Here is a 26,211-nt window from a genome sequence, read left to right as displayed (position 1 = left end):
TGTTGCAGATTCCTCTGAGTTCTGCATCCAGAAAGCCTTCAAGGCTGCTGGCTGAGATAATCCAGCCTCACAGAACTCTCCAGTCAGGACTTGACCATAATCCTGAATTTTCTTTGGGTCCCCATAAGATTAACAGTTCCCTCTATCAGCAGGAAGTAGCCTAGAAAACTATGCCCACATTCCCAAAAAATGGATTATGGATGTTTGTCTTTGTTTAAAATGTTATTTACAAATTGTTATGGATAATGGTCAGGAAAAAAGCTAAACAAAGGAAATTAGATTCAGGGGTTTTGTTTTGAAAAGATAGAAAGGGGAAATGCTGTGGATAATGCTCTTGCACACTGTAAAGATTTGTCACTCCTACTGGTTTAATAAAACACTGATTGGCCAGTAGCCAGGCAGGAAGTTGGGGGGAGGGGTGGCTAGGACACAGACAATTACCAGACTAGGAGAAGGTTGGGGAGAGGAAAGGCAGAGACAGAGTAGTCAGCCAAATGCAGAGGAAGTGAGATGAAAATGTTGGACTGAGAAAAGGTACCAAGCCACATGCATGGCTAAACATAGACAAGAATTATGGGTTAATTTGTTTGTTTGTTTGTTTTTGGGGGGTTTTGTTTTGTTTTGTTTTATTTTGTTTTTCAAGACAGGGTTTCTCTGTGTAGCTTTGAAGCTTTTCCTGGAAGTCACTCTGTAGCCAAGGTGGGCCTCAAACTCACAGAGATCCACCTGCCTCTGCCTCCCGAGTGCTGGGATTAAAGGTGTATGCCACCACTGCCCAGCTAATTATGGGTTAATTTAAGTGTAAGAACTAGTTAGTTATAAACCTGAGCAATAGACCAAACAGTTTATAATTAATATAAGCCTCTGTGTGTTTACTTGGAACTAAGCAGATGTGGGACCTGGCGGAACAGAAACTTCTCCCTACAAAGGTTTTTCTGTGTAGCCCTGGCTGTCCTGGAACTCACTATGTAGACCAGGCTGGACTTGAACTCACAAAGATCCACCTGCCTCTACTGCCTGAGTGCTGGAATTAAAGGCATGCGGCCAGCACCCAGTAATTTAATTTTTTTTAAATAAAATAATAACTATGGGTTGTTCTTCCTCTTAACTTTCCCTTTTCTAAACTACGAGCAGTGTTAGTAACATGCTCCTATAATCACAGTGCTTGGGAGGCTGAGGCAGAAGGATTGCTGAGAGTTCAAGGCTAGCCTGAACTATTGAACAAAACACACACATCAAAACAAAAAGAAAAGAGAACAGAAACACAAATTAGTTAATTTGTGGTCACTCACAAAATAAAGCAAAGCTAACGCTACTAAAGCATCTTTCCCCAGAGTCCAAAGTGATTTGGAGCCCCAAGAAGTAATTCTCACCAGTAATTCTGTAAAATCCTTCCCCAGGAAACGAGGGCTGGTACCGACCGGCCCTGTTGGCTCAGACGTGATCCATTCCTAGAGAACACTAATGATGTTTTCCCCCTTTACACTTTTTTTGTGGTGTGAAGAAGGTCAGAGGACAGCCTGCAGAAGTCGGCTGCTCTCCTTCCACCATGCTGGTTCCTGGGATCAAACTCAAGCTACCCACTTTGGCAGCAAGCCCCTTTGCCTGCTAAGCCATGGAGACATCCCCTACAGTACTCCCACCAACATTCCTACCAATGTACAAGATACAATAAACAGATGTCCGCTCATCTAACCCCTGCTGGGATACATAACAATAAGTTATATAGCTCGACATTGAACTTAGAGACCATCCATTAACACAACAGAACATGATAAATGAATCTTTGGTCTTTAAACCTATATCTACTTTTCCTGGCCTATGTTAAAAGACAGTTCCACAGAAATTTAGCATACAAATCCAATGTACACAGTTCATAGACACATTCAATGCAAGAAACCTAGCTACAGAATTTTGATATGTTCTTCTGTTACATAGCTAATAAGTATATTTTCCTACTTGTTAATAAATTTATTTTTTGCCAAGGTTGTTATGATGATTGATCTTCCTCAACTTGGCTGGATTTAGAATCAACATAGAAACACACCTCTGGGTGTGTCTGTGAGGGTGTTTTCAGAGAGATTTAACTGACAAGGGTAGACCAGGCTGGCTTCGAACTCAGAGATCAGCCTCCCTCTGCTCCCTGAGTGCTGAGATTAAAGGTGTGCATCACCACCACTACCACCACCACCCAAGCTTGGGTGGTGTCACCGTATGTGCGGGAATGCCCGACTGAATAAAGGGAGAAAGTCAACTTAACAGCAACATTCACATCTCTCTGAGATTATTAGTATTGAAATATTAAATCATTTTTTTAAAGCAAGACCCTGAGGAACGACATTTAAGGGTGTCTTCTGGCCTCCCCACACATGTAGACACACACATGCTTGCATCACAGCATACATACATGCACAGAACCAAGAATGAGCAGCTAAAGCTCTCATACACAGCTGGAGGGGACGGCAAACCCTACAGTCACTCCGAGAAAGTTGGGCAGTTCCTTGTGTAGTTAAACGTACAGTTTCCGTATGACCCACAAGAACAACAAAAAGATGCGTTCACTCAGACTCGTGTGTCAGTATCGAAAGTGGGTCCATCCTGCAAATCTAGACACAACCCACATGTTCTCCAGCTTGCCAATAAATGAGCAAATCTGGTCTACACACACAGAAACTCGGTGATAAAGTGAAGCGAATTCCCGGTACCCGACAACACGGATGGATGCTAAGTGTAAGAAGCCACACCCAAAGGATGTGTAATTTGATCCCTAAGATGTGCTGAGAAAGCCAAAATTATAGGGTCAGAAAGCAGTAGTTGCCAAAGGACGAGTGTGGGAAGAGGAGTTAAATACAAAGGGTGCAAGGGACTTATTGCGGGGGTGGTGGTGGGTGGTGGTGATGAAACTCTTCTCTGTCTTGATTATGTGGTAGTTACCCAATGGATTTGTCCAAACTCATGGACGTGCACACTGAAAAGGGTGGTTTTACTGCATATAAATTATACCTCCTTAAGCCTGGCTTAACTTTTTTTCACAGTAAAGTGTTAAAGGGAAAACTGCAGTACCCACTGGAGAGTCCACTTCTAAGCAAAAACTGGACAAGTTTATATATATGTGTGTGTGTGTGTGTGTGTGTGTGTGTGTGTGTGTGTGTGTGTGTGTGTGGGTTTTTTTTATTCTGATTTTTCGAGACAGGGTTTCTCTGTGAAGCAGTCCTGGCTGTCCAGGAACTCACTCTGTGAACCAGGCTGCCCTCAAACTCACAGTCACAGAGATCCACCTGCCTCTGCCTCCCAAGTGCTGGGATTAAAGGCGTGTGCCACCACTGCCCAGCTTGAGTGAGAGTATTCTAATTATTGTTAGTCGGAGGTAAAAAACTGAAAATGACTTAGTCCAGATACAAAAAGGAGTGAAATATATCAGACTGAGGCTGGAGGTGTAGTTTGGTGGGAGAGCATATATATATATATACTTAGCATGCAAAAGGCCTTGGTGTTCAATCCATAGCACCAAACATGAGTGAACAGACAAATAAATGAATGAATAAATAAAAATTATTACCTTTTTTTCTTCCTCAGACTTTTAGATGCCAGGCAAGGACTCTACCACTGATTCTATCCTCAAAAAAACAGGGTCTCACTAAATTGCTGTCTTAGTCAGGATTTCTTTTGCTGAGACAAAACACCATGACCAAAAAGAGTTGGGAAGGAAAGGGTTTATGTGGCTCACACTTCTGCACTGTAGTCCATCATTGAAGGAAGCCAGGACAGGAACTCAAACCTGGCAGGAGCCTGGAGGCAGGAGCCTGGAGGCAGGAGCTGATACAGAGGCCTCCAGGAGTGCTGCTCACAAGCTCCTCATGGCTTGCTCAGTCTGCTTTTTTATAGACTGTAGGACCACCAGCCTATACTCCTTTACACAGAGAAGGCCCCATCCACCATAGCCTGGGCTCTCCCACATCAATCGCTAATTAAGAAAATGCCCTGTAGGCTTGCCTACAGCCCAATCTTATGGAGACATTTTCTTATTGATGCTCCCTCCTCTCTGATGACTTTAGCTTGTGTCAAGTTGACCTAAAACTATGCAGCACAGTTGCCCAGGCAGGTCTTCAACTTTCGATCCTCCTGCCTCACCCACCCAGAGTAGTTGAGTCAAAGCTTGCCATATCAGGCCTCCCAAAATTATGCTATTTCAATACTACGAAGTCATTGTGGCAAGGATTTGTATTTATTGATATAGAATAACTTTCACAAATTATGCATATGACATGGTCCTGTTTTTATAAAATCTAAAATGTCTATGCACCTAAAACATATGCATTCATATGTAGCATCACAGAAAACAGTTCCTAAGACATCAGAATGTGGCTGTGGACATACATTGCGCAGTTGGTAGAGCGTTTGTGCGGTCTGTGAAAAGCCCTGGATTTGATCTCCCGGAGCACATAAACTGGGCATGATGATACATCCTGAAGCGGAGGCGGGAAGATCACAAGATAAAGGTCACCATCAGAAGGTTAGGCAGACAAGGTGGCATAGTCATCTAGCCTAGTACCTGGGAGGTGGAGGACGATCCAGGGTTACATGCCAACCTGGACTACATAGTGAGATTTTTGTCTCAAATTAACAAATTAACGTGAGCAGTGATTGCTTCAAACCAGAATTTTGTGTTTTGAGAGGTATCACCTTTATTTCTGTTACCGCTTTTTTAATTTTAGTATTATTTATTTTTTAGATAGTCTTTCTAGGTAGTCCAGGCTGGCCCTGAACCCATGACCCACTTACTGCAACCTCCCACGTGCTGGGGACCCAGACCTGCACCACAGTGCCTGACTTTTCATTGTTACAGTCTTCACCTTCTCCTAATTGAGTGTTACTTAAAATTTTAATTTTATTTTGTAAAGAATTTACTTATTCATGCCAGGTGTTGGTGGCGCACGCCTTTAATCCCAGCACTTGGGAGACAGAAGCTGTCAGATCTCTGTGAGTTCGAGGCCAGTCTACACTACAGAGTGAGTTCCAGGACAGTCAGGACTGTTACACAGGGAAAGCCTGTCTCAAAACAACAACAACAACAACAACAACAAAGTATTGGGTCCAGGGGCAGGAGAGATGGCTCAGTGGTTAAGAGCACTGGCTGCTCTTCCAGAGGACCTGGGTTCAATTCCCAGCACCCACATGGCAGCTCACAGCTGCTGTCTGTAATCCACTTGTAGGGGATCCGATACCCTCACACAAGTAAATAAATAAAATATATTTTTTTAAAGTATTGGGTCCTCACTGACCCCTCTACAGTGGAAAGGCTTGAAGGTGGCCTGTAGGCAGAGCCACAGCGAGAATGACCTAATATGCAATGGCTTCTTCCAGAAGCCAGTCAGTGTGAGCTTCTGGCTTACCAACTATGACTGAGCAGTCTGGCCAGAGCATTCTCCAGAGTATTGCCATAGAAACAGGAAGACAGGAAGGCATCCTCACCCACAGTTTGACCGGATGCAAAGAAGTATCAGTGACCAGAGAATCTATACCTGAGCTAAACAGTGACTGCACGAGGCCAGAGTCACTGTGTGGTGCCCACATACAACAGTTACTGAGGGCAGAGCTGAGAGAGCTTTGGTTTTGCTGAGACAGGGTCTCACCATGGAGCTCGGACTGGCCGGGAAATCACTATGTAGACCAGGCTGGTCTTGAACTTACAGATATCCACCTGCCTCTGCCTCCACTGAGTGCTAGGATTAATAGGCGTATTCTGCCACCTGTGGTGAGTTTTGGTCTTGAAAGAGTATTGGGCCAAGAATGGGTCAGAGGAGGTGGACTGAGAAAGAAAACATACTGGTCCAGGTGTAGTGGTACACAACTTTAATCCCAGCACTTGAGAGGCAGAGGCAAGCAGATCTCTGAGAGTTCGAGGCCAGCCTGGTCTACATAGTAGTGAGTTCCAAGGCAGCCAGAGCTACATAGTGAGACCCTGTCTCAAAGAAAACAAAAGAAACAAATTTTAACAAAAGAAAGAAAGAAAAAGAAGATATACTCAGGCTGGAGAGATGGCTCAGTGGTTAAGAATACTGGCTCTTCTTCCAGAGGTCCTGAGTTCAATTCCCAGCAACCACATGGTGGCTCACAACCATCTGTAATGAGATCTGGTGCCCTCTTCTGGCCTGCAGTCATACATGTTGTATACATAATAAATAAATCTTTATTTAAAAAAAAAAAAAGACATACTCAATGGCAAAATACTTGAGAGACTCTGGGTTTGAGCTGCCAGGCCAACTGTTAGGCATTAGGGATAAATTATTCTTTTATTTTCAGCTTTTTTTTTCAAGATTGATTTATTTTTATTTTAAGTGCATTGGTGTTTTGCCCGCATGTATATCTGTGTGAGGGTGCAGATGCCCTGGAACTGGAGTTACAGACAGTTGTGAGCTTCCATGTGGGTCCTGGGAATTGAACCTGAGTTCTCTGTAAGAGCAGACAGTGCTCTTAACCACTGAGCCATCTCTCCAGCCCCGGGAAAATGTTCTCAAATTTTACCAATCATAAGCTTAAGTCTCGAATCTGGATTTTTCTTTTTTTTTGGGGGGGGGGGGGGGAGTTTTGGTTTTGTTTGTTTGTTTCTTCTGGTTTATTTATTTATTTATCTAAGTGTTCGTTTGTTTGTTTATTTTTGGATTCTTCAGCTGAGACAGCAAGAAAGATGGTTTATTGTACACGAGTTACACTTGGCCCCAAGTGAGAACAGAACTAGTCCGGAACGCCATAGGTCCAGGGCAGAGGGCCAGCGGGACTGATTTGGTTTTATTGAAGGCAGTCAAGTCTCTCAGGTGGTCTCTGCGAGCAGATGGTGATGTTCAGGTCCATTGAGACTTACACCAACAGCAGCACACACTCCAACAACTTGTACCAGCGCCCCGGCCTTCAGCATCCCTGTCTGCTCCTTCAGCCCCGCCGGAGCACAGGCTGGTTTTCTTGGACCTCTTCCTCATCCTCCTTCTCTTCGCTGCGCATGCGTTTCTTCCTCCACTTCGCTCTCATGGTGCTGGAGCTTCAAGGAAGCTGACGCTAAGGCCAAGAGCAGGTTTTGCTTTTTTGAGACAGGGTGTCCCGGAACTCACTTTGTAGACCAGGCTGGCCTCGAATTCAGAGATCCACCTAGGATTAAGGGCATCTGCCACTTTGCCTGGCTGAATCTGGACCTTTTATTAGTAACGCATGGCGGTGAGTTATAAATCTGTGTCTTCTCTGTATACCTGTAAGGAGAGTTGTCATCCTCCCTCTCCTTAAATAATTGTGTTTCCTTTCCTTTTCTTGTGTACCAGCATCAGCTATGGGAAAGGAAAGTGTCCACGGAGGCACACTTAACAAGAAAACGTCACATGAATGACGAGGTCTGATGAGTAAGCAGCCCCATCTACCCAGCAAATGTCTTCTTCACCGCCCCCTCCACTATGATCAAGATGCCACCATAAGCCGGGCGGTGGTGGCGCACGCCTTTAATCCCAGCACTCGGGAGGCAGAGCCAGGCGGATCTCTGTGAGTTCGAGGCCAGCCTGGGCTACCAAGCGAGTCCCAGGAAAGGCGCAAAGCTACACAGAGAAACCCTGTCTCGAAAAAACCAAAAAAAAAAAAAAAAAAAAAAAGATGCCACCAGACTGTATGGACAGAAACTAACTTTCTTACGTGTTTTCTAGTGTCATGATTTCTGTTTGCCCAAAAGGTCATTTGTACGTTAACCGCTGCACATAACCAACCTTTATCTGGCATCCTAATTGCAACCCAGTTATGATCCACCTGATACTTTGAAACTGGGAAGAGAAGACATGCCAAAAGTAGCTTCGCTTTTTCCTAGCAATTAAAGGGATACTGATTACAAAAATCAGCTATATTAGGCAAGGTACGAGTTGTACAATCTCTAGTGTGATCCACGTCTTTTTCAGCCTTTGAGCATTTGCTTGGCTGGCTCTTCCTGTGGCAGGCACTACCAGGAGGGAAAAGGGCATGGGTCTCCACCGCCCTCCGCTTTCATCCCCTCCCTTTGCACAGGAGGTGTCAGGGTTACTTCCATTCGCTTTAGTGCCTGGTTTATTTAACACGATAAATATCCCTTTTGTTATGAGGGGCTGCGGTGGTTGCACTTGAGACAGACCCTTTGTGGAGTCTCAGCTGTAACGGCACTTCCTCCCGTGGCCTCAGTGACCCTTATGACGGCATCCCTAGGGCCACAACAGCTCAGAAGGGCTTTTTGCCCTGTTTTTTTCTTGGCTCACCGGCCCTGCTCTAATGAAATTGTAAAAGGTAGCACTGCCCCCCCCCCAAAGCATCTGGAACGTGTCCAGCTTATTCTTTACAGGACCAATCTTTATTTATGGGTAAGGTTTTTATATAAAGTTCCATTATTGTGGACTGGGACTGGACTAAGACTGGCTTCTGATGACTTATTTTTATATATGTTGCACCATGTTGTTAAAATGAATTGGCTGTTGTGTCATGGATTCTAACGGATTCTAACCAGCCTATAAGGATTTAATTTTTAAGATTTATTTGATTTTAAATTATGCACATGTCTGTGTGAGGGGATGTGCGTATGAGTGCAGGTGCTCATCAGTCATGGGTGCTGAGAATTGAACATTAGCCCTCTCCAGAGCAGGATATGCTCTTAACCACTGAACCATCTCCCTAGCTTCTCTCTCTCTCTCTTTTGAGACAGTCTTTCTATTCTATGTAGCCCTGGCTGCCCTAGAATTCCCTATGTAGACCAGGCTGGCCTCAAACTCAGAGATCCTCCTACTGGGATTAAAAGGACACACCACCCCTCTTGGACATTTTTTGTTAGTTTGTTTTGAATTGCATTACTTTAGGGACATTCTTGTATTCGCTTCTCTTATTAGAACATTGTATGTATATAATGCACAAAATTTTAAAAAACAAAACTTTTTTTTCAGCTTTTTAAAAGATATGTTTAAATTTAGTTTGTTCGTTTGTTTATTGTGAGTATGCGAGTGCTGTGAAGAGGGAGTAGACATCAGAGAACAGCCCACAAGAATGGGCCCCCTCGGTCTGCCCTGTTGGTCCCAGGGGTGGGGCTCAGCGGCCTGGATGGCAAGCGCCACTACTCACGGAGCCATCTGCCCGTCCCCACCTTAGTCCTTCTCTTTTTTCTTTTTAAAGTTTTGTTTTGTTTTTGAACATAAAAGCAGGTTATAATTTAAAAGTCCAGGGTTATTTTAAACAGTAAAATATTTTCTCTGTAGAAAATAGTGTGATAACACTTCCCAATAAGCCCTTTTAAGCCAAGTGATAGCTGAATTATACATATAAATATTGATTAGATTCTGGGATGTAGAATAAACCTAACTTCATCTGATCAGAGAGCTATGTTTTACTTACGTTGTGTAAGTGAGATTCCTATTTATCTTCCCTTTCACCGTTTGATTTACGGCAGACATTTTTCTATAGGCTAATTCATAATCTAAAAAGATTTTAGCCTCCCCTCCTGAAAGTATGGCTAACATTTTCTTTCATCAGCTTGATATAGTACAAATTCTTATCCTTTTTTTTTTTTTTACAGTGTTCCTTTTTGGCTTTTCAGCTTTTCTTTTTTTTTTTTTTTTTTGGTTTTTTTCGAGACAGGGTTTCTCTGTGTAGCTTTGCGCCTTTCCTGGAACTCACTTTGGAGACCAGGCTGGCCTCGAACTCACAGAGATCCGCCTGGCTCTGCCTCCCGAGTGCTGGGATTAAAGGCGTGCGCCACCACCGCCCGGCCAGCTTTTCTTTTAATACTATTTATTCTTATTTTATGTATATTGATATTTTGCCTGTATGAGGGTGTCAGGTCTTGGAGTTGCAGACAGTTGTGAGCTGCCATGTGGTTGCTGGGGATTGAACCTGGGTCCTCTGGGAGAGCAGTCAGTGCTCTTAACCACTGAGCCATCTCTTCAGCCCCAAATTCTTATCATAATAGTAAAATGTTTCACTAAAGCTTGCCCAGTGATTGGGTAAAACCAAAACTTATAAGCCACAGTCATCCTAGGGTCCCCCCTGCTATGTAGCCTCCCTGGATCTGTGGGTTGCAATCTGATTGTCCTTTGCTTTGTATCTAGTATCCACTTACGAGTGAGTACATACCATGTTTGTCCTTCTGAATCTGGGTTACTTCACTCAGGATGATATTTTCTAGTTCCATCCATTTTCCTGCAAATTTCATGCTGTCATTGTTTTTCTCTGCTGAGTAGTACTCCATTGTGTATATGTACCACATTTTCTTAATCCATTCTTCAGATGACAGGCATCTAGGTTGTTTCCAGGTTCTGGCTATTACGCATAATGCTGCTATGAACATAGTTGAGCATGTATCTTTGTGGTATGATTGAGCATTCCTTGGATATATGCCCAAGAGTGGTATGGCTGGGTCTTGAGGTAGATCGATTCCCATTTTTGGGAGAAACCGCCATACTGATTTCCACAGTGGTTGTACAAGTTTGCATTCCCACCAACAGTGGAGGAGAGTTCCCTTTGCTCTGTATCCTCTCCAACATTGACTGTCATTAGTGTTTTTTTTTTTTTTTTTTTTTGGTTTTTCGAGACAGGGTTTCTCTGTGTAGCTTTGCGCCTTTTCCTGGAACTCACTTGGTAGCCCAGGCTGGCCTCGAACTCACAGAGATCCGCCTGGCTCTGCCTCCCGTGTGCTGGGATTAAAGGCGTGCGCCACCACCGCCCGGCAAGTGTTTTTGATCTTAGCCATTCTGACAGGTGTAAGGTGGTATCTCAGAGTCGTTTTGATTTGCATTTCTCTGGTGACTAGAGATGTTGAGCATTTCCTTAAATGTCTTTCAACCATTTGAGATTCTTCTTTTGAGACTTCTTTGTTTAGCTCTATAGTCCACTTTTTAATTGGATTGTTCAGTATTTTGATGTCTAATTTCTTGAGTTCTTCATATACTTTGGAGATCAGTCCTCTGTCATATGTGGGGTTGGTGAAGGTTTTTTCCCATTCTGTAGGCTGTTTTTTTGTCTTATTGACCATGTCTTTTGTCCTACAAAAGCTTTTCAGTTTCAAGAGGTCCCATTTATTAATTGTTGCTCTCAGTGTCTGTGCTACTGGTGTTATATTTAGGAAGTGATCTCCTGTGCCAATGTGTTCAAGACTACTTCCTACTTTCTCTTCTATTAAGTTTAGTGTAACTGGATTTATGTTGAGGTCTTTGATCCACTTGGACTTGAGTTTTGTGCATGATGACAGATATGGATCTATTTGCAAGCTTTTACATGTTGACATCCAGTTATGCCAACACCATTTGTTGAAGATACTTTCTTTTTTCCATTGTATAGTTTTGGCTTCTTTGTCAAAAATCAGGTGTTCATATGTGCGTGGATTAATGTCAGGGTCTTCAATTCGATTCCATTGGTCTATATGTCAGTTTTTATGCCAGTACCAAGCTGTTTTTATTCCTGTAGCTTTATAGTAGAGCTTGAGGTCAGGGATGGTGATGCCTCCAGAGGTTGCTTTATTGTACAGGATTCTTTTAGATATCCTGGGTCTTTTGTTTAAAAAACAAATCTTACTGCTAATTAGTCCATTTCTTCCTCTGTACAATTGTTGCATCTGGCACACAGTCTAACTTACCTGATAAATGCACATTTTTTTTTTAAAGATTTATTTATTTATTATGTTTACAGTGTTCTGTTTGCATGTATCCCTGCAGGTCAGAAGAGGGCACCAGATCTCATTACAGATGGTTGTGAGCCACCATGTGGTTGCTGGGAATTGAACTCAGGACCTCTGGAAGAACAGTTAGTGCTCTTAACCTCTGAGCCATCTCTCCAGCCCGATAAATGCACATTTTAAGATATGTATTCATGGTCAGGTGGTAGTAGTACACAGCAATTGGGAGGCAAAGGCAGGGGGGTCTCTAGGTTTGAGGCCACCCTGGTCTGTAGAGTGAGTTCCAGGACAGCCAGAGCTATACAGAGAAATCCTGTCTCCAGAAACCAAAACAAAAACCAAAAGGAAAACAGCATCACTGTGTCTGTGTATGAATGGATGTTGCATGTGTGTGCAGGTGCAGTGGAGGCAGAGGAAGGGGTCATATTCCCTGAAGCTGGGTTAGAGGTGGTTGTGAGCAGCCCGGCATAGGTACTGAGAGGTGAATTCTGCTCCTGGAAGAGCAGCAAGTGCTTTTAATGCCTGAGCCATCTCGACAGCCCCTGATTTAACATGCATTTCCAAAATGCCATAATTAGCCAGGCGTGGGGGTGCATGCCTTTAATCACAGCACTTGGATCTTGGTGAATTCTAGGCCAGCCTGATCTACATAGTGAGTTCCAGGCCAGGGCTATGTGGTAAGACATCATCTTAAAAAAAGAAAACAAACAAACAAAACTATTAAATATCTTGTTTACACACAGATGAAATAAATTTTATTCCAACCAAAATTTTAAAATATTCTATAATATTTTAATGATTTTTAAAGAATATTATAATGAAAACATTTTTTCTTTTTAAAAATTAAATAACAAAGGAGGGGGAAAACTAATTATTCTTTGCTGAGATCTGAAGTTCCCCACTATTCTGGGGCCAACTCCAAGTACTACTATTTTTTTCTTTTTATTATTGGGGGGGATATGCATGTTTGTGTGGGGGGGTGTATGGTGTGCACCTTTGTGTGTGTGTCCAAAGTTTACCACAGGTTTACAAGGTCTACCTCGATTGCTCCCAGCCACCAAACCTGTCCATATTTACACAGGCTCCAGAGATCTGAACCCTTAGCCTCATGCTTACAAGACAAGCACTTTCTCTCCTGTGCTATTTATCTCCCGGGCTCTTTTTGTTTTTTGAAAAAGCCTTTATTCCTGCCACTGGAGAGGCAAGTCTGGGCAATTTGGTGAGACTCTTATCTCAAAATAAGAAGTAACAAGAGGCCGGGCGGTGGTGGCGCACGCCTTTGATCCCAGCACTCGGGAGGCAGAGCCAGGCGGATCTCTGTGAGTTCGAGGCCAGCCTGGACTACCAAGTGAGTTCCAGGAAAGGCGCAAAGCTACACAGAGAAACCCTGTCTCGAAAAACAAAAAAAAAAAAAAAAAAAAAAAAAGAACAAGAGAAGCCAGAAGTTGGTGGAGCACGCCTTTAATCCCAGCACTCGGGAGGCAGAGGCAGGCGGATCTCTGTGAGTTTGAGGCCAGCCTGGGCTACAGAGTGAGTTCCAGGACAGGCACCAAAGCTACACAGAGAAACCTTGTCTGGAAAAAAAAGAAGAAGAAGAAGAAACAAGAGAGCTGAGGCTAACCCTCAGTGTTTAAGCCCTTGTCCATCACACAAGGCCCCTGGGTTCAGTTCCCAAAATCGAAAAAATAAAAACGAAACAGGAGTAAATCGGGCCAGGCGTGCTGATACAGAGCTATAACCGCAGCGCTCAGGAAGCATGCGCAGAAGAATCTGGCGTTGAAGGCCGATCTGAGCTACTCGGTGAGAGCCTCGTCTGAGAAAGGGAGGTAATATAAAAACAGTAACAACAACAAGAAGGGAATGGGATCGACATGGAGTGTGCGCTCAGTGTTAGAGTGTTTGCCCAGCGTGTGCGAGGTCCTAACTTTGGTTCCCGAACAGAGAGGGGCAGGTGGAGCAGAGGGAGAGAGAAATCAGGAGCGAAAAGTCAATCTTTGTAATGTGCTTCCTTTCAGCATTCAATAAAAGATGTAGATAGATGAATAAATGGAATAATAAGCTGGGCAGTGGTGGAACACACCTTTAATCCCAGCATTTGGGAGGCAGAGACAGGCAGATCTCTGAGTTCAAGGCCAGACTGGTCTAGAGTGAGTTCCAGAACAGCCAGGCCTGAACAGAGAAACCCTGTCTGGAAAATAAATAAATAAATAATAAATAAATAAATAAATAGATAGATAGATAGATAGATAGATAGATAGACAGACAGACAGACAGATAGATAGATAGATAAATAAATAAAAGGCTGGAGAGATGCTCAGTGATTAAGAGTACTGGCTGTTCCTGCAGAGGACCAGGGTTCAATTCCTAACATCTACAAGGGGATCACAACCATCTCTAACTCCAGTTCCAGAGGATCCCAAACCCTCTTCTGGCCTCCACAGACACTCTATCCACATGTTCCTCTACACACCTACAGGGAAAATACTCATAAACATAAAATAAATTAATTAATCTTTAAAAATTAAAAAAAATAAAATAAAAAAAGTTTCAATCAGGCACAGATTACATACCGTTGGTGTTTGGGAACTCAGGCAGGAGGATGAAGAATTGAAGGTCAGCCTCAGCTACACAGAGAGTTTGCGTCTAGCCTAGGTTACATGAGGAGAGGGGGCTGGATCTCTCCTTGTCAAGAAGAACCTTGTTAGGGTGTTAGTGCACAAGCTTGAATTAGACAGAAGGCAGAGCATAAGGAGGAAGTGGAAAAGACAGGCAGGATGAGGCAGCCAGAACAGGGGGAAGACATTATCACCCCCTGGGCCCCAACAGCCTTTTCCCACAGGACACAGTTTGCTGCATATATCAGGGAGGACCCTCCTTTGGTAGCCTACCCTGTGGTGTCACTCTCAGAGAGGATGCTATGGCGCTGCCCACCTTCAAGTGGCCGCTGTTACGTTATTATGGGTGATCCGCTCTGGTTAAATCACAATGTTACATTGCCATCCACAGAAAGACTGGCGTAGGCAAAAGAAGTCTGAATGCTCCTCATTCCTGCAGCACCCCGGCTCCCTCACACTTCTGTCCGATGCTGTATGGACACTCACACTGTCTAGTTTAGACACTGGACAAAATCTGCATCCCTTTGAGATTCGGGAGTGTTTTAGGGCAAAGATCATGTCTTACTCACTTGTTCATTTCTAAGTCGTGACTGGTACCCAGCACCTAGAAGTACCTAAAATGCGTTTGTGAGGGAATTGTTGCTAAGCTCAGAGAATATGGTGGCCGCAGAGTGAATTGGTGGTTTTAATCTCTACAAAGAACAGCCAACTCACCTCATCCGCTCCTGTAGTGGGATGGGGCAGGTGCTCTCAGGGGAAGTCCTGCAGACTACCAGCACCATCTAATCTCACCTAGGAACCTGCTACAAATGTAGACTCTGGGGACCAGCAAACTGGCTCAGTGGGAAAGGGTGATTGCTGTTAAGCCTAAAGACCTATGTTCAACCCCCAAACACACACGTTACAACTAATTTCCACAAGTTGTTCTCTGACCTCTACATGAGTGCCCACACACGTACACAAAAATGAGTAAATGTAAAAATAAAGTAAATCTCTAGACATATACCATGGCATGAGTGTGCACATGCATAACCACACCAAATAAATAAATAAATAAATAGATAGATAGATAGATAGATAGATAGATAGATAGATAGATAGATAAATGTAAAAAGAAATGCAAACGTCTGGACTTACAGAACTGAGATAGGCCAGGTGTGGTGCACACACCTTTAATCCCAGCACTTGGGAGGCAGAGGCAGGTGGATCTCTGTGAGTCCAAGGCTGGCCTGGTCTGCACAGTGAGTTTCAGGACAGCCAGGGCGATGTAGAGATAACCCGTCTCAAACAAACAAACAAACAAACAAGCTATGAGGATGCAGGCTGGAAATCTGTGTTAACAAGCTTTCTAGGTGACTCCAGTGCGCACCAATGTTTGTGAGCCAGTGGTGCTGAGGAATGCTCATGGAAGCCTGGATTCTCTTGCTGATTTAGCCCCGCAGCTTTCTCATCAACCACAGCTGAATCCCTAAATCCCTCAAAATTCATTCTCCCCTGAGCATAACAAGGAGTTTGGATGGATGCCCAAGGGCCCTGCTGGTCTAAAGGTCTGTGAAACGGCAGAGGTGGACAACTGCCAATGCTGTTCCACAGACGAGATAGATTCATTCATTTAATCCACAAGCATTCATAAACCTAGCGGTGTTCTGTGCATGTAATCAATTCACGACAGAAAATTACTTTTTAATTAAAAGAAAAAAAAAACCTGCAGAGGAGATGGCTCAGCAGTTAAGAGCGCTGGCTGCTCTTCTAGAGGACCCGAGTTCAATTCCCAGCACCCACGTGGTAGCTCACAGCTGTCAGTAACTCCTGTTCCAGGGGATCCTACACCCTCACACAGACATACCTTCAGGTAAAACACCAATGTACATAAAATACAAATAAATTACACACACACACACACACACACACACACACACACACACACATCTGCAATATTTCTGACGACAAATTTACCGAAAACTGTAATTTGTAAACACTTCTGTGCTTGCAGAAGGCAAGCATGTAATACTAAATGTGATTTTATTACCTATAAAATTAGAATGTTTGTACCTCCATTATATGATCTCAGCAACAACGTTGTTAGCGTTTCTTTTTGTTTGTTTTTGTTATTAGCTTTTCTAGAAAATCTAATTTCATCTAATCTGTCTCCTCAATTGTTGTTTTAACTTTACTGAATCTTGTACCCTACCACGCAAACTCAGGGCACTGAGAGGATTTGCCACAGGAGCATTCTAAAGCAGTGAGTTTAAATATCCAAGTTAAGAACTTTTAAGAAAAGACAAACAGTTGTGATCTGACATTCACGTCTCACTGCCTTGCAAGGACAGGAGATGGCGCCATACGGCAGTGGAATGTCTCGGGTTTGGTGGGCTTTGGGCCAGGCGCAGGGTGAGCAGAGGGCTTGGGAGCGAGAAGGGAAAAACCCAAACAAAGACTCGGGAGTTTGAGAAGAAACTCCCTGGAGGAGGTCGGATAACTCAGTCACCTTTCTCCTCTTTCCCTTCCCCCTTTTCACGTACTTCCTTTCCACCTACTCCAAATCCACGCAGCTAGAAAGCAATGTGTTCACAGCAACGACCAAGAGCCAAACAAAAAGTCAAGTCGGAGGAGGGCGGTTCTTTCTCCCTCTCCTAGACACCAGCCTTTGTTCCTTTGGGGGAATCGGACCTCCGGGACAGGCTGCTTGCTCGGGGAACCGAAGTGTTGACTAGGAGCTAAGATTTCTTTTATGAAGCGACGTTCAATCGTGTAGGCAAAGTCCCCAAACGTCCAGCACCGACTGCTGTCCAGAAGGAATCCCACATTTTAAAATTTAAAAATTCATAGGTAAGCCAGGAGGTGGCGCCAGGCGAGACGCACTTCCTGCCCGGGAAGCTGAATCTCGGTCGCAGATGCTCCAGGGGACCTCCGGCCTGACCCGGTCATTCTATCCCAACCCCTTCTTTCCTACCTTGTGAAATATGTATCTGCTCTCCCTCCCCCACCCCACCTCCTATAACTTATCCCATTCCAAAGACGTCTTAACTTACATTTTACATCTTTTATTCTTCCTAGATGGGATGGATGGAGCTTTGGAACGACTTCAAGACGGAAACTTTTCTATAGGGGATGAAGAATTCGCAAAGCGATGAAAGTATAAAAAAGGTTATATAAAAAAAAACAAAACAAAACATCAGGCTTGCTCTGAAGCTTAGTCACGGGACAGAAAAGCGCTCGGAGCTCCTGTCTCCGCAGGAGTGATGACCCAGCACATGCATTATTCTGTTCATTTGGCTTTTATCCTGTGCCCTTGTTTGGCTTCGGCTCCCTTTGTTTTGGCTATTTATTGCTACTTGTTAGGAACCAGGAGGGCAGAAGGACCTCACGTAGGTGCATGCCCTAGGCTAGTGAGCGAAGGGTATGGAGGAGACAGATTTCACCATCTAGCTTGAAATTATCTGTGGTTTTCACACTCACTAATGAGGGACTTAGGATGTACATTCCGATCGGGATTTCCAGTCCCGTGGGGGAGCGCTCAACAGCTCACATTCCTGAGACGCCACGCAGCCTCCATGCTCCACTGGCTAACTCCACGGTGGCAGGTTTCACTCGGTCCCATTGGACCTGCAGCGACCCTTTGTCGGGTGGGCGGGAAGCCCCCGGACCCTCTCGCCCCGCTGGTCACATGGCCTCCCTCTGGCCCCTCCCCTCTCTTTCTCTGGAGTCCGCCTTTTTCTCATGGTGACAGTAATTGTTTCCACAGTCACCCATCGCCCCTCCTGCCCAGGCCTCTCTGCTAGGGGTCAGTGTCCTCTTCAGTGACAAAAGGCGCCCTAGATCTGGGCTCCCCGGGGAGGGAGGTGGCTGGGTCTGGTAGTTAGAATGCTGTCTCTCCCTGGTGCTGTGACAACCCCTCCCCCGCTGTGCACACAAATGGGCTTTATACGGCAAACAAAACCGCACCCCCACCCCAGGCTACACAGGCACGTGGACCTAAGGAAGGGGGTGGGTAGTGACAGGCACCAGAGAAAGACAGCCCGGAAGACAAATCCCCCTCGCCCCACTTCTTGGTCTCCACAATCCAGGTTTTAAACATTGACTTCCCACTCCCCACCAGCGCCCTGAGCCCCCAACTTCTGTTCTCCTATCTCCCAAGTCTGAATCCTTTCTAGTCCCAACCGGCTCAACTTCTCTTGGGTTTGGAAACAGGTTCCCCGCCAGCTGTCCCACACCACCCAGGGATGTGCTCCTTAGGCAGGCGAGGACACATTGTCCTTGGAGAGAAAGGTGCAAAACCCCCCTTCCCTGCCCGAGAGTTCCAGGGGACACCCATCTCAGCGGCAGTGTGACCGGCAAAGGAAGAGCTCCCTCCTGCTGGGCTCCTGAACCCAGGCCAGGGCGCCGCGGGGCCATCCTGCATGCCTAATCCGCTATTTAAGGAGCTAGCTGCTCTCCTGCAGCCCAGGCACCACCCCCCCTCCTCACGTACACCGGTTCAGAGCCACCTTAAAAGCCGGAGGCAACTGTGAAGTTACTGGCCAGTAAGTGGTGTAGTGACTACTACGGAGGGACAGAGAGCTGAGAGAGGAAGAGACAGAGAGAGAGAGAGAGAGAGAGAGAGAGAGAGAGAGAGAGAGAGAGAGAGAGAGAGAGAGAGAGAGAGAGAGAGAGAGATTGATTAATTTATCCTGGGATCCAGAAGTTCGTTCTAACCTGAGGAAAATCAAATCCCTGGAAGCTTGCAGAGACAAGAAGAAAACACGCCAGAAACTCCTCTCTCTCTCTCTCCTTCCACACCTCTCTCTCCTAGCTCCCAAATTCCTGGCCCCCCGGTGCACCGCTGTGGAGATAATGTTGTTCTTCACTCTGCTGTTAAAGGTGACTTGGATCCTGGCTGCAGATGGGGGTAGGTACAACTGTGTCCGTGCTAATGTCCACGCCATGTGTACTTAAGTGGGGGAGGAGAGGTGTAAAGGGAAGCCTAGGGGCTGGGGAAAAAGGCCTGGGGCTGGGGGTGGGTGGGGGTTAGAGTATGGGGGAGAGGCCTCTATTCTTTTCCTTTCCCTCTCTAGCCCAGCTGTTACTGCTATTGCTGCGGCAGGGGAGAACTAGCAGGGGCCAGCGTGTGAACGCTCACATGTGTAGGAAACTGGCCAGCTACAGTTCTCTGCAAAGCTCTTTCCCTACTGCCCTGGTCCCAGGCAGCGCTCCTTTGTGTATGCACTCTGCTGGTTAGGGAGGGCAGGGGTGCAAAGACACACGCACTACAAGGCTGCCCGAGGAGACCCCGATTCCCAGCTGATCAGATGATAATCCCACTACCTGCCAAGGTGTCCAGAGAAACTAACCAACTGGTCCATTTCCCTGAAAGTAACACAATGATAGACTGAGTTACTAGCCCTCGATCACTAGTCCTTTATGTACAGTGTACTTTCAGGAGTGGGAAAGAGAGGGAAAGACTCTCGGAAACGGTGTTCCTGGAGCCCAGGAATGCTTCAGGCATTCCCACAGCTTTTTTGTTGTTGCTTGTTTCTTTGTTTTTGAGACAAGGTCTCCTGGAGCCAGAGGTTAGCTCACCATGCAGCTGAGGGTAGACTTGCTTCTGCCTCCGTCTGCATCACTATGCCTGGCTTCTACATTGTTTTTTGTGCTTCCCACGTCACATTCAGTATCCAGCACATAGTAGGTGGGGGGTTTGTTGGAAGAACTAAGCAGGAGGAGTACCTAGAAAGCAAGAGGAGCCCGGAAGCAGATGGGACCAAGGGAACCAAGTGAAAACCGAGAGTCAAAGTTCTCTTTTGAGAAGAAACGGGGAAAGAGGAGAAGTAGATATTAGAATCAGTGCTGAGCATTTAACAGGAAGGGCAGGGCCCCTTCACAAAGCCAGGGAACTCTAGCTGTTGTGGTATCCCACAGAGATAGTGAATGAGTGGATGCCTCCAACCCCATTTGGGCTTTGTTGGTGGGGAGATGTTGTTTTGTTTTGTTTGAGACAGGGTTTCTCTGTGTGGCCCTGGCTGTCCTGGAACTCACTCTGTAGACCAGGCTGGCCTCAAACTCACAGAGATCCATCTGCCTCTGCCTCCTGAATACTGGAATTAAAGGTGTGCGCCACCATCTCCTCCCGCTTGAGCTACACTGCAGAGTCTCTTGAGCTGAGGAATGGGCCAGCTGGACAGACCAAGGATGAGACCTAAAACATCTTACAAGTCTGAGCAGTTAAAGGAATGATAGAGACGCTGGGCATTGTACCACATGCTTGTGATTCCAGCACTCAGGAGGCTGAGGCACGGTTGTCCCAAGTGTGAGGTCAGCCGGGACCACATGGTGAATACTGGGCCAGTATGGACCACAGAGCAAAACCTTGCCTCAAACAACAAAATAAATAAAGGACTAATAAAGACGAAAAGGAACTTGGGATTTTTGTCCCCCGGTTTCTAGATTTAAACAGTACAAGCCAATCTACAATTAGATTTCCTTTTCTCCTCAGAGCAGGCTAGCCATGGGGTGTTAGTCAGATCCACAGACCCCCAGATTTTTAGCCAGAGGCAGAACGGCATGAGAGCCTGCATGTGACCCGGCTGGCAGCTCTCCTCTCTACACACAATGCTTCACTTTCATCCCGTCCTTGCCAGCCCGGCTGCCTTGCCCACCCACCACCCTCAACCTAGAATAGACCCTCCCCTGACTCCTGCCTCGCTGTCTGAGAGTGCAGGAGCCGGGTTTCGTGATGGTAGGCGACTTCCCTGTAGAGCTAGTAAGACCAGAAAGGAAGAATTAAACAAAGTCCTGTGTCTCCACTCCTGCGGTGGTGCGTCACGGCAAAGGGCTAACAGACCCTCCTGCCATCAGTAGTGCCGCCACACACCGAACGTGTTTCCGTCCTCTTTTGTTCTCTGTCCTTCCGAGCCCTCGGCCCACACCCTTACCCTACCCCACCCCGATCTTCTAAGGGTTACACTGACTCGGCTCCAGCTGGAGAAAAGTAAGGGTTGGGCCGCCTGCACATTCGGATCCAGGTTAATTTTAGTCTCTCGGCGTTATCTCTTGCCGTTGCCCCTCCCTCTTTACTCATTAACCCCGGGCACAGCCTGGCTAGTTATTTTAAATAGGACCCCCGACCTTTCCACCAAGGTGTCCAGTTTCAGGACTTCACTGGGGAAGTGCTGGAGTGGAGGGGGAGAGAGCAGAAAAGGAGGGGGCGCTGGAGGGAGTGGAGGCCCGGGCACTGCGGGCACTGCTCCCGCGGCGCTGGCCACAGCCCACATGACTCTCTCTTACAGGTCACCACTGGACATATGAAGGTGAGAGCAGAACTCCAGATGGCCTGGCACACCTTTCACCCTGGGACCCCCTCACCTGACATGAAGACTTGTCCTGGGGAGGAGGAAGAGCTTCCCTTGAGCTTCACACACTAGCCCCTGTCTTCTGCAGACACCACACAGGCACATGCCCTGGGGTTTGCACATGTGGCTGCTAGACCCTGCTCTAACCATTAAATCCCACGTCTGCTGATTCAGCAAAAAGGCCAATGAGTCCGCCGTCAATCTGTGTGGGAATGAAGCAGCCTGGGTGGGGAGAGGCACACTGCGCTCAGCGGCCACTCTTCTGGCTTTCTCCCCAACAGTCCTACCCGCCACCTGTCTGAAACTGGACAGAGCGTGAGGTCAGGAGGAAGAGGCTGGCAGGATACTATGACTCTAGGGACAGTGGAACTCAATCCCTTTGAACGTCTGATTAGTGACCTATCTGCAGTCAAAGCAAGGTCCAGTGTGAGAGTAAGGAGTGAGTGATAGAAAGGATATCTGGACCCCAAGACTACTTGACAGGGAGCGGTTGTTAGGGTCAGTTGTCCCCCTTGAATTCTACCTCTCCGGGTATTCAGGCTTTCTATTTCCTCTTCCCTCCTTCAAGCTTCATTGTTCTCAAACTCCAGGTGAGTGAAAGCTACCACTCTCCCACTAATTAGGGTAGCTGGAGAATCACCCCTGCTTCTGGGAGGCGAGGGGCGCTGCAGCCTAGAGTGCAGTGGAGACTCCCCCCTCACCCAGCCCTGCCCAACTGGGTGGCGAGAGGAGATCTCTACTTCCACTATAACATGTGCAGTATGGGGGGGTGCTAAAGGGTGGCTGGGGCTGTGGGCTGGCCAAATGCCCATGGTAACTTACTCCTCCACCAGGCCCACATGGTCAGGACCACTGGCCAACCTCTTACCCTGAGTGTGGAGGCAATGCCCAGTCCCCCATCGACATCCGGACAGACAGTGTGATGTTTGACCCTGATCTGCCTGCTGTACAGCCCCATGGATATGACCAGCCTGGTATCGAACCTCTGGAGCTACGTAATAATGGCCACACAGGTAAAAGACCTGACTCCCGGTGACTGCAGGCTCTAGCCCAGATCTTAAAAGAGCCAGAGGAAATAAGACCCCTAATCTGCAAAATCTTAGAATACTCCATTAATTAACATGGACAAATGAGGTTCAGAGCCGGGCAATGGTGGTCCACACCAGCACATGGGAGGCGAAGGCGGAGGCAGAGGGATGTCTGTGAGTTGGAGGCCAGCCTGGTCTACAGAGCGAGTTCCAGGACAGCCAGAGCTACACAGAGAAACCCTGTCTAAAAGAGATTCAGGCTCTTGCAGGCAAGGTGGGCTTGAATGTCCATGATCAAGTTCAGTGTGCAGGAGAGTGCTGTAGTACTGACTTGCCATCAGCAGAGAGGCCACCCTGTCAGAAAAGCCACAGCCTTTAGAGGAGCCAGGCAGTTCTGGGAGGAGAAGGAAGAGAAGAGCCAAGTGTCATGGTGGCAGGTCGGGGTGGGAACTGTCCACACTCCCCCACCGACCCTACCTTGTTCTCCTCACAGTACAGCTCTCCTTGCCCCCTACCCTGCACCTGGGGGGACTGCCCCAGAAATACACAGCAGCCCAGCTCCACCTGCACTGGGGTCAGAAAGGATCCCAAGAGGGCTCAGAGCACCAGATCAACAGTGAAGCCACAGCCGCAGAGGTACCGACTGGGACTCGGGATATAGAGGGCGCCGGTCCGTTGACCGTGGAGAAAGGATGGGTCTGAGCCCTTGAAAAGTCAGATTGAGGGGCTGGAGAGATGGCTCAGAGGTTAAGAGCACTGACTGCTCTTCCAGAGCTCCTGAGTTCAATTCCCAGCACCCACATGGTGGCTCACAACCATCTGTAATGAGATCTGGTGCCCTCTTCTGGCCTGCAGGCATACATGCTGTATACATAATAAATAAATAAATCTTTAAAAAAAAAAGAAAAAGAAAAGTCAGATTGAGGGGAGAAGGCAAAGCTTTAGGGGCAGAGCCTTGGGTTGGGGGATTGAGGTGGTGACCTAAGTCAAAGCCCTGGGAAGAATGAGGAAGCACCAAGTAACTCGGTCCCCTTCTTCCTCCCCACAGCTCCACGTGGTCCATTATGACTCGGAGTCCTATGGCAGCCCGAGTGAGGCTGCTCAGAAGCCTCAGGGCCTGGCTGTCCTAGGCATCTTAATTGAGGTCAGTTCCCCCCAAGCCCTCTCAGGTCTCTCTCCACCCTTTATTTACACTCCTCAGGCCGTTCTTTGCCTGCCTTTCTGTACTATTTACCCCATGCACTCTTACTCCAAACACATGCTTCTACCATACACTCCCTTCACAGGTGGGTGAGACTGAGAATCCAGCTTATGAGCACATTCTGAGTCATCTGCATAAAATAAGACACAAAGGTGAGCCCTAAAAACCTGCAGCAAGAATTCAACTGCAGAGAAACTTTCAAAACCTGACCGAAGAGGCTTTGGGAGCAGGCAGTGGGTTGGCGGTCCAGGAAGGTTGACCATTGCTCTGTTCTCCCTAGATGATGTAACCTTAGTGCCTCCCTTCAGTGTGAGAGGGCTGTTCCCCCAACAACTGGAGCAGTTCTTCCGTTACAACGGCTCACTCACAACGCCCCCCTGCTACCAGAGTGTCCTCTGGACAGTCTTCAACAGAAGGGTCCAGATTTCAATGGGACAGGTGAGTGGTGGGGAGGCGAAGAGCTACTTTAACTTCAGACCCTTGCCCAGGCCCCAGAGTGACTTCTACACTGCTGCTCCTCAGTTAGAAAAGCTCCAGGAGACGTTGTCCTCTACAGAAGAGGAGCCCCCTGAGCCCCTCATACGGAACTACAGAGTCCCCCAGCCTCTCAACCAGCGGACCGTCTTTGCTTCTTTCACCCAAGGTGACTTGCAGGGCTCAGAAGAGGTGGGAAACTGAGGAACTCAAGGCATGAAACAGTCAAGCCCTGGGCAGAAAAGGGCCAAGGGCGGGTTCTCATACTTTAGACTGGGAACCACTCCTGGCCATGGACGCCCAGGTCATTCTCCAGGTGTGTAAGCAGAGCTCCCAAATGGAAAGGTGTTCTGAAACCCCCCTAACCCAAGTTTTCTTCCTCTACAGTGGGACCATTGTATACCACAGGTAAGACAGCCCTGTATGGAAATATGAGGGGTCTTGGTTCCCAGCAAAACTGGAAAGGCTTAGCACCTGTTACACTGGGCTGACATCTTTATCTCCCCAGGAGAGATGCTGGGTCTAGGCGTCGGGATCCTGGCCGGATGTCTCTGCCTTCTGCTGGCTGTTTATTTCATCGCTCGGAAAATTAGGTGAGGTCCTCCTACTTTCTACCCCTGCAGTCCTTTACTTTTGTTCACTAGTATTCTCAGAGGCTGGGCAGCAGTGGTGCACACCTTTAATCCTAGCATTTGGAGGACAGAGGCAGACGGACCTCTGAATTCAAGGCCAGCCTGGTCTACAGAGTGAGTTCCAGGACAGCCAGAGCTACACAGGGAAACCCTGTCTCAAAAAACAAGCCAACAAAAAACAAGAAAAAATGCATTCTCAGCCGGGCAGTGGTGGCGCACACCTTTAATCCCAACACTCGGGAGGCAGAAGCAGAAGGATCTCTGTGAGTTCAAGGCCAGCCTGGTCTACAGAATGAGTTCCAAGACAGCCAGAGCTACATAGAAAGACACCCTGTCTCAAAAAATAAAAAATAAAAAATGTCTCTGGAGCTATGGCTCAGGCGGTGGAGTGCTTGCCTAGCATGCACGAAGCCCTGGGTTTGACCCCTAGCACCACATTAAACCTGGCATGCTGGCACACACTTGTAATCCCAATACTCAGAAGGGGAAGGAGAAAATTTAGGGTCATAATCAGATACTTATTTCCTGTCCTAATCTTCACTTGGGACACTAGTCACTCCCATGAACTACTGTTTATCCTTCCAGGAAGAAGAGGCTAGGGAACAGGAAGAGTGTGGTCTTCACCTCAGCACGGGCTGCCACAGAGGCGTAAGCTGTCTCAAGATGCCATGGACGCCTTCCCCTATACCTGTTAGAGAGCCTCTCTAAGGAGGTGCAGGGACTGAACTACCAGTAGTAGGCAGACACATGCCCTTCTACATACCACCTCCCCACTCATACACCAGAGAAGCAAGGACCCAGCTCTGCAAGGAAGAGTGGAGCCTTTGGCCTTTCGACAACGAAGGTCAGGAGATCCCTGTTTTAATGTTTAGCTATGAAGAAGCTGAGGATAGGCCCTGATATCCCTCCCTTTACACTTTCATGGCCCCTCCCCTAGATACACGTCGTGGATTTTTTTTTCCTCTAGGAAAAAAAGCTGCTACTAGGATTTTAGTTATTTTTTTTGCTCAATAATGTTTGAAAACTCAAGTTTCTGACCTTAATTCTGGTCTGTCTTTTGTGCCTTTGTGGGAGAGTTCCTCTGTCCTCTGGGTGGTAGAGACAGACACAGAGAAGAAAACTGGGGGATTAACTCCTTGTATTCTATTCCTGGACAAGGGGGAATCTACTTCTGGGAAAAATTAATTCAGTTCCTACACGTTAAACCACCAACCGATGCTTCTGATACTACACCAAAGCTGCCATGGTGAACACCGGTTGCCAGGCCAGGGATGAGGATG

At 46.8% G+C, this 26,211-nt stretch overlaps 2 protein-coding genes across 3 annotated transcripts in view; one reads left to right on the top strand and one right to left on the bottom strand.

Annotated features, from left to right (window-relative positions):
• The window catches only part of Anp32e (acidic nuclear phosphoprotein 32 family member E), a 39,211-nt gene extending 21,724 nt beyond the window's left edge, over positions 1–17,487 (bottom strand). Inside the window, exon 1 of the mRNA XM_052731275.1 lies at positions 17,301–17,487. The gene's annotated coding sequence lies outside the window, so the exon portion shown is untranslated. The remainder of the gene's footprint in view (positions 1–17,300) is intronic.
• A 1,287-nt stretch (positions 17,488–18,774) lies between these two features.
• On the top strand, positions 18,775–25,974 carry Ca14 (carbonic anhydrase 14). Of its 2 annotated transcripts, XM_052731272.1 has the most exons (13): positions 18,775–18,791; positions 19,061–19,156; positions 21,534–21,554; positions 22,165–22,186; positions 22,430–22,609; positions 23,118–23,260; positions 23,673–23,768; positions 23,911–23,977; positions 24,106–24,263; positions 24,348–24,468; positions 24,687–24,707; positions 24,808–24,892; positions 25,517–25,974. In XM_052731272.1, exons 2-13 carry the CDS (start codon positions 19,151–19,153, stop codon positions 25,581–25,583), a joined length of 987 nt encoding a protein of 328 aa, XP_052587232.1. In that variant the 5' UTR covers positions 18,775–18,791; positions 19,061–19,150; the 3' UTR covers positions 25,584–25,974. The 2 variants fall into 2 exon arrangements, with proteins under 2 accessions (XP_052587232.1, XP_052587231.1); XM_052731271.1 differs by lacking the exon at positions 18,775–18,791 and having other exon boundaries at positions 19,045–19,156.
• Positions 25,975–26,211: the final 237 nt, after the last annotated feature.

This window comes from Peromyscus californicus, unplaced genomic scaffold, assembly GCF_007827085.1.
Source record: "Peromyscus californicus insignis strain IS unplaced genomic scaffold, ASM782708v3 Scaffold_9__1_contigs__length_137607984, whole genome shotgun sequence".
Taxonomy (NCBI): domain Eukaryota; kingdom Metazoa; phylum Chordata; class Mammalia; order Rodentia; family Cricetidae; genus Peromyscus; species Peromyscus californicus.
Note: the sequence above shows the minus strand (reverse complement) of the source record. Positions and strands in the feature narration are given on the sequence as shown.

What these genes read in the sequence shown, in the direction of transcription:
- Ca14 (XM_052731272.1), top strand. An exon ending in TCCAGATTTCAATGGGACAG is followed by an intron (nt 24,264 to 24,347) that starts GTGAGTGGTGGG and finishes GCTGCTCCTCAG; the next exon opens with TTAGAAAAGCTCCAGGAGAC. An exon ending in TTCATCGCTCGGAAAATTAG is followed by an intron (nt 24,893 to 25,516) that starts GTGAGGTCCTCC and finishes TTATCCTTCCAG; the next exon opens with GAAGAAGAGGCTAGGGAACA.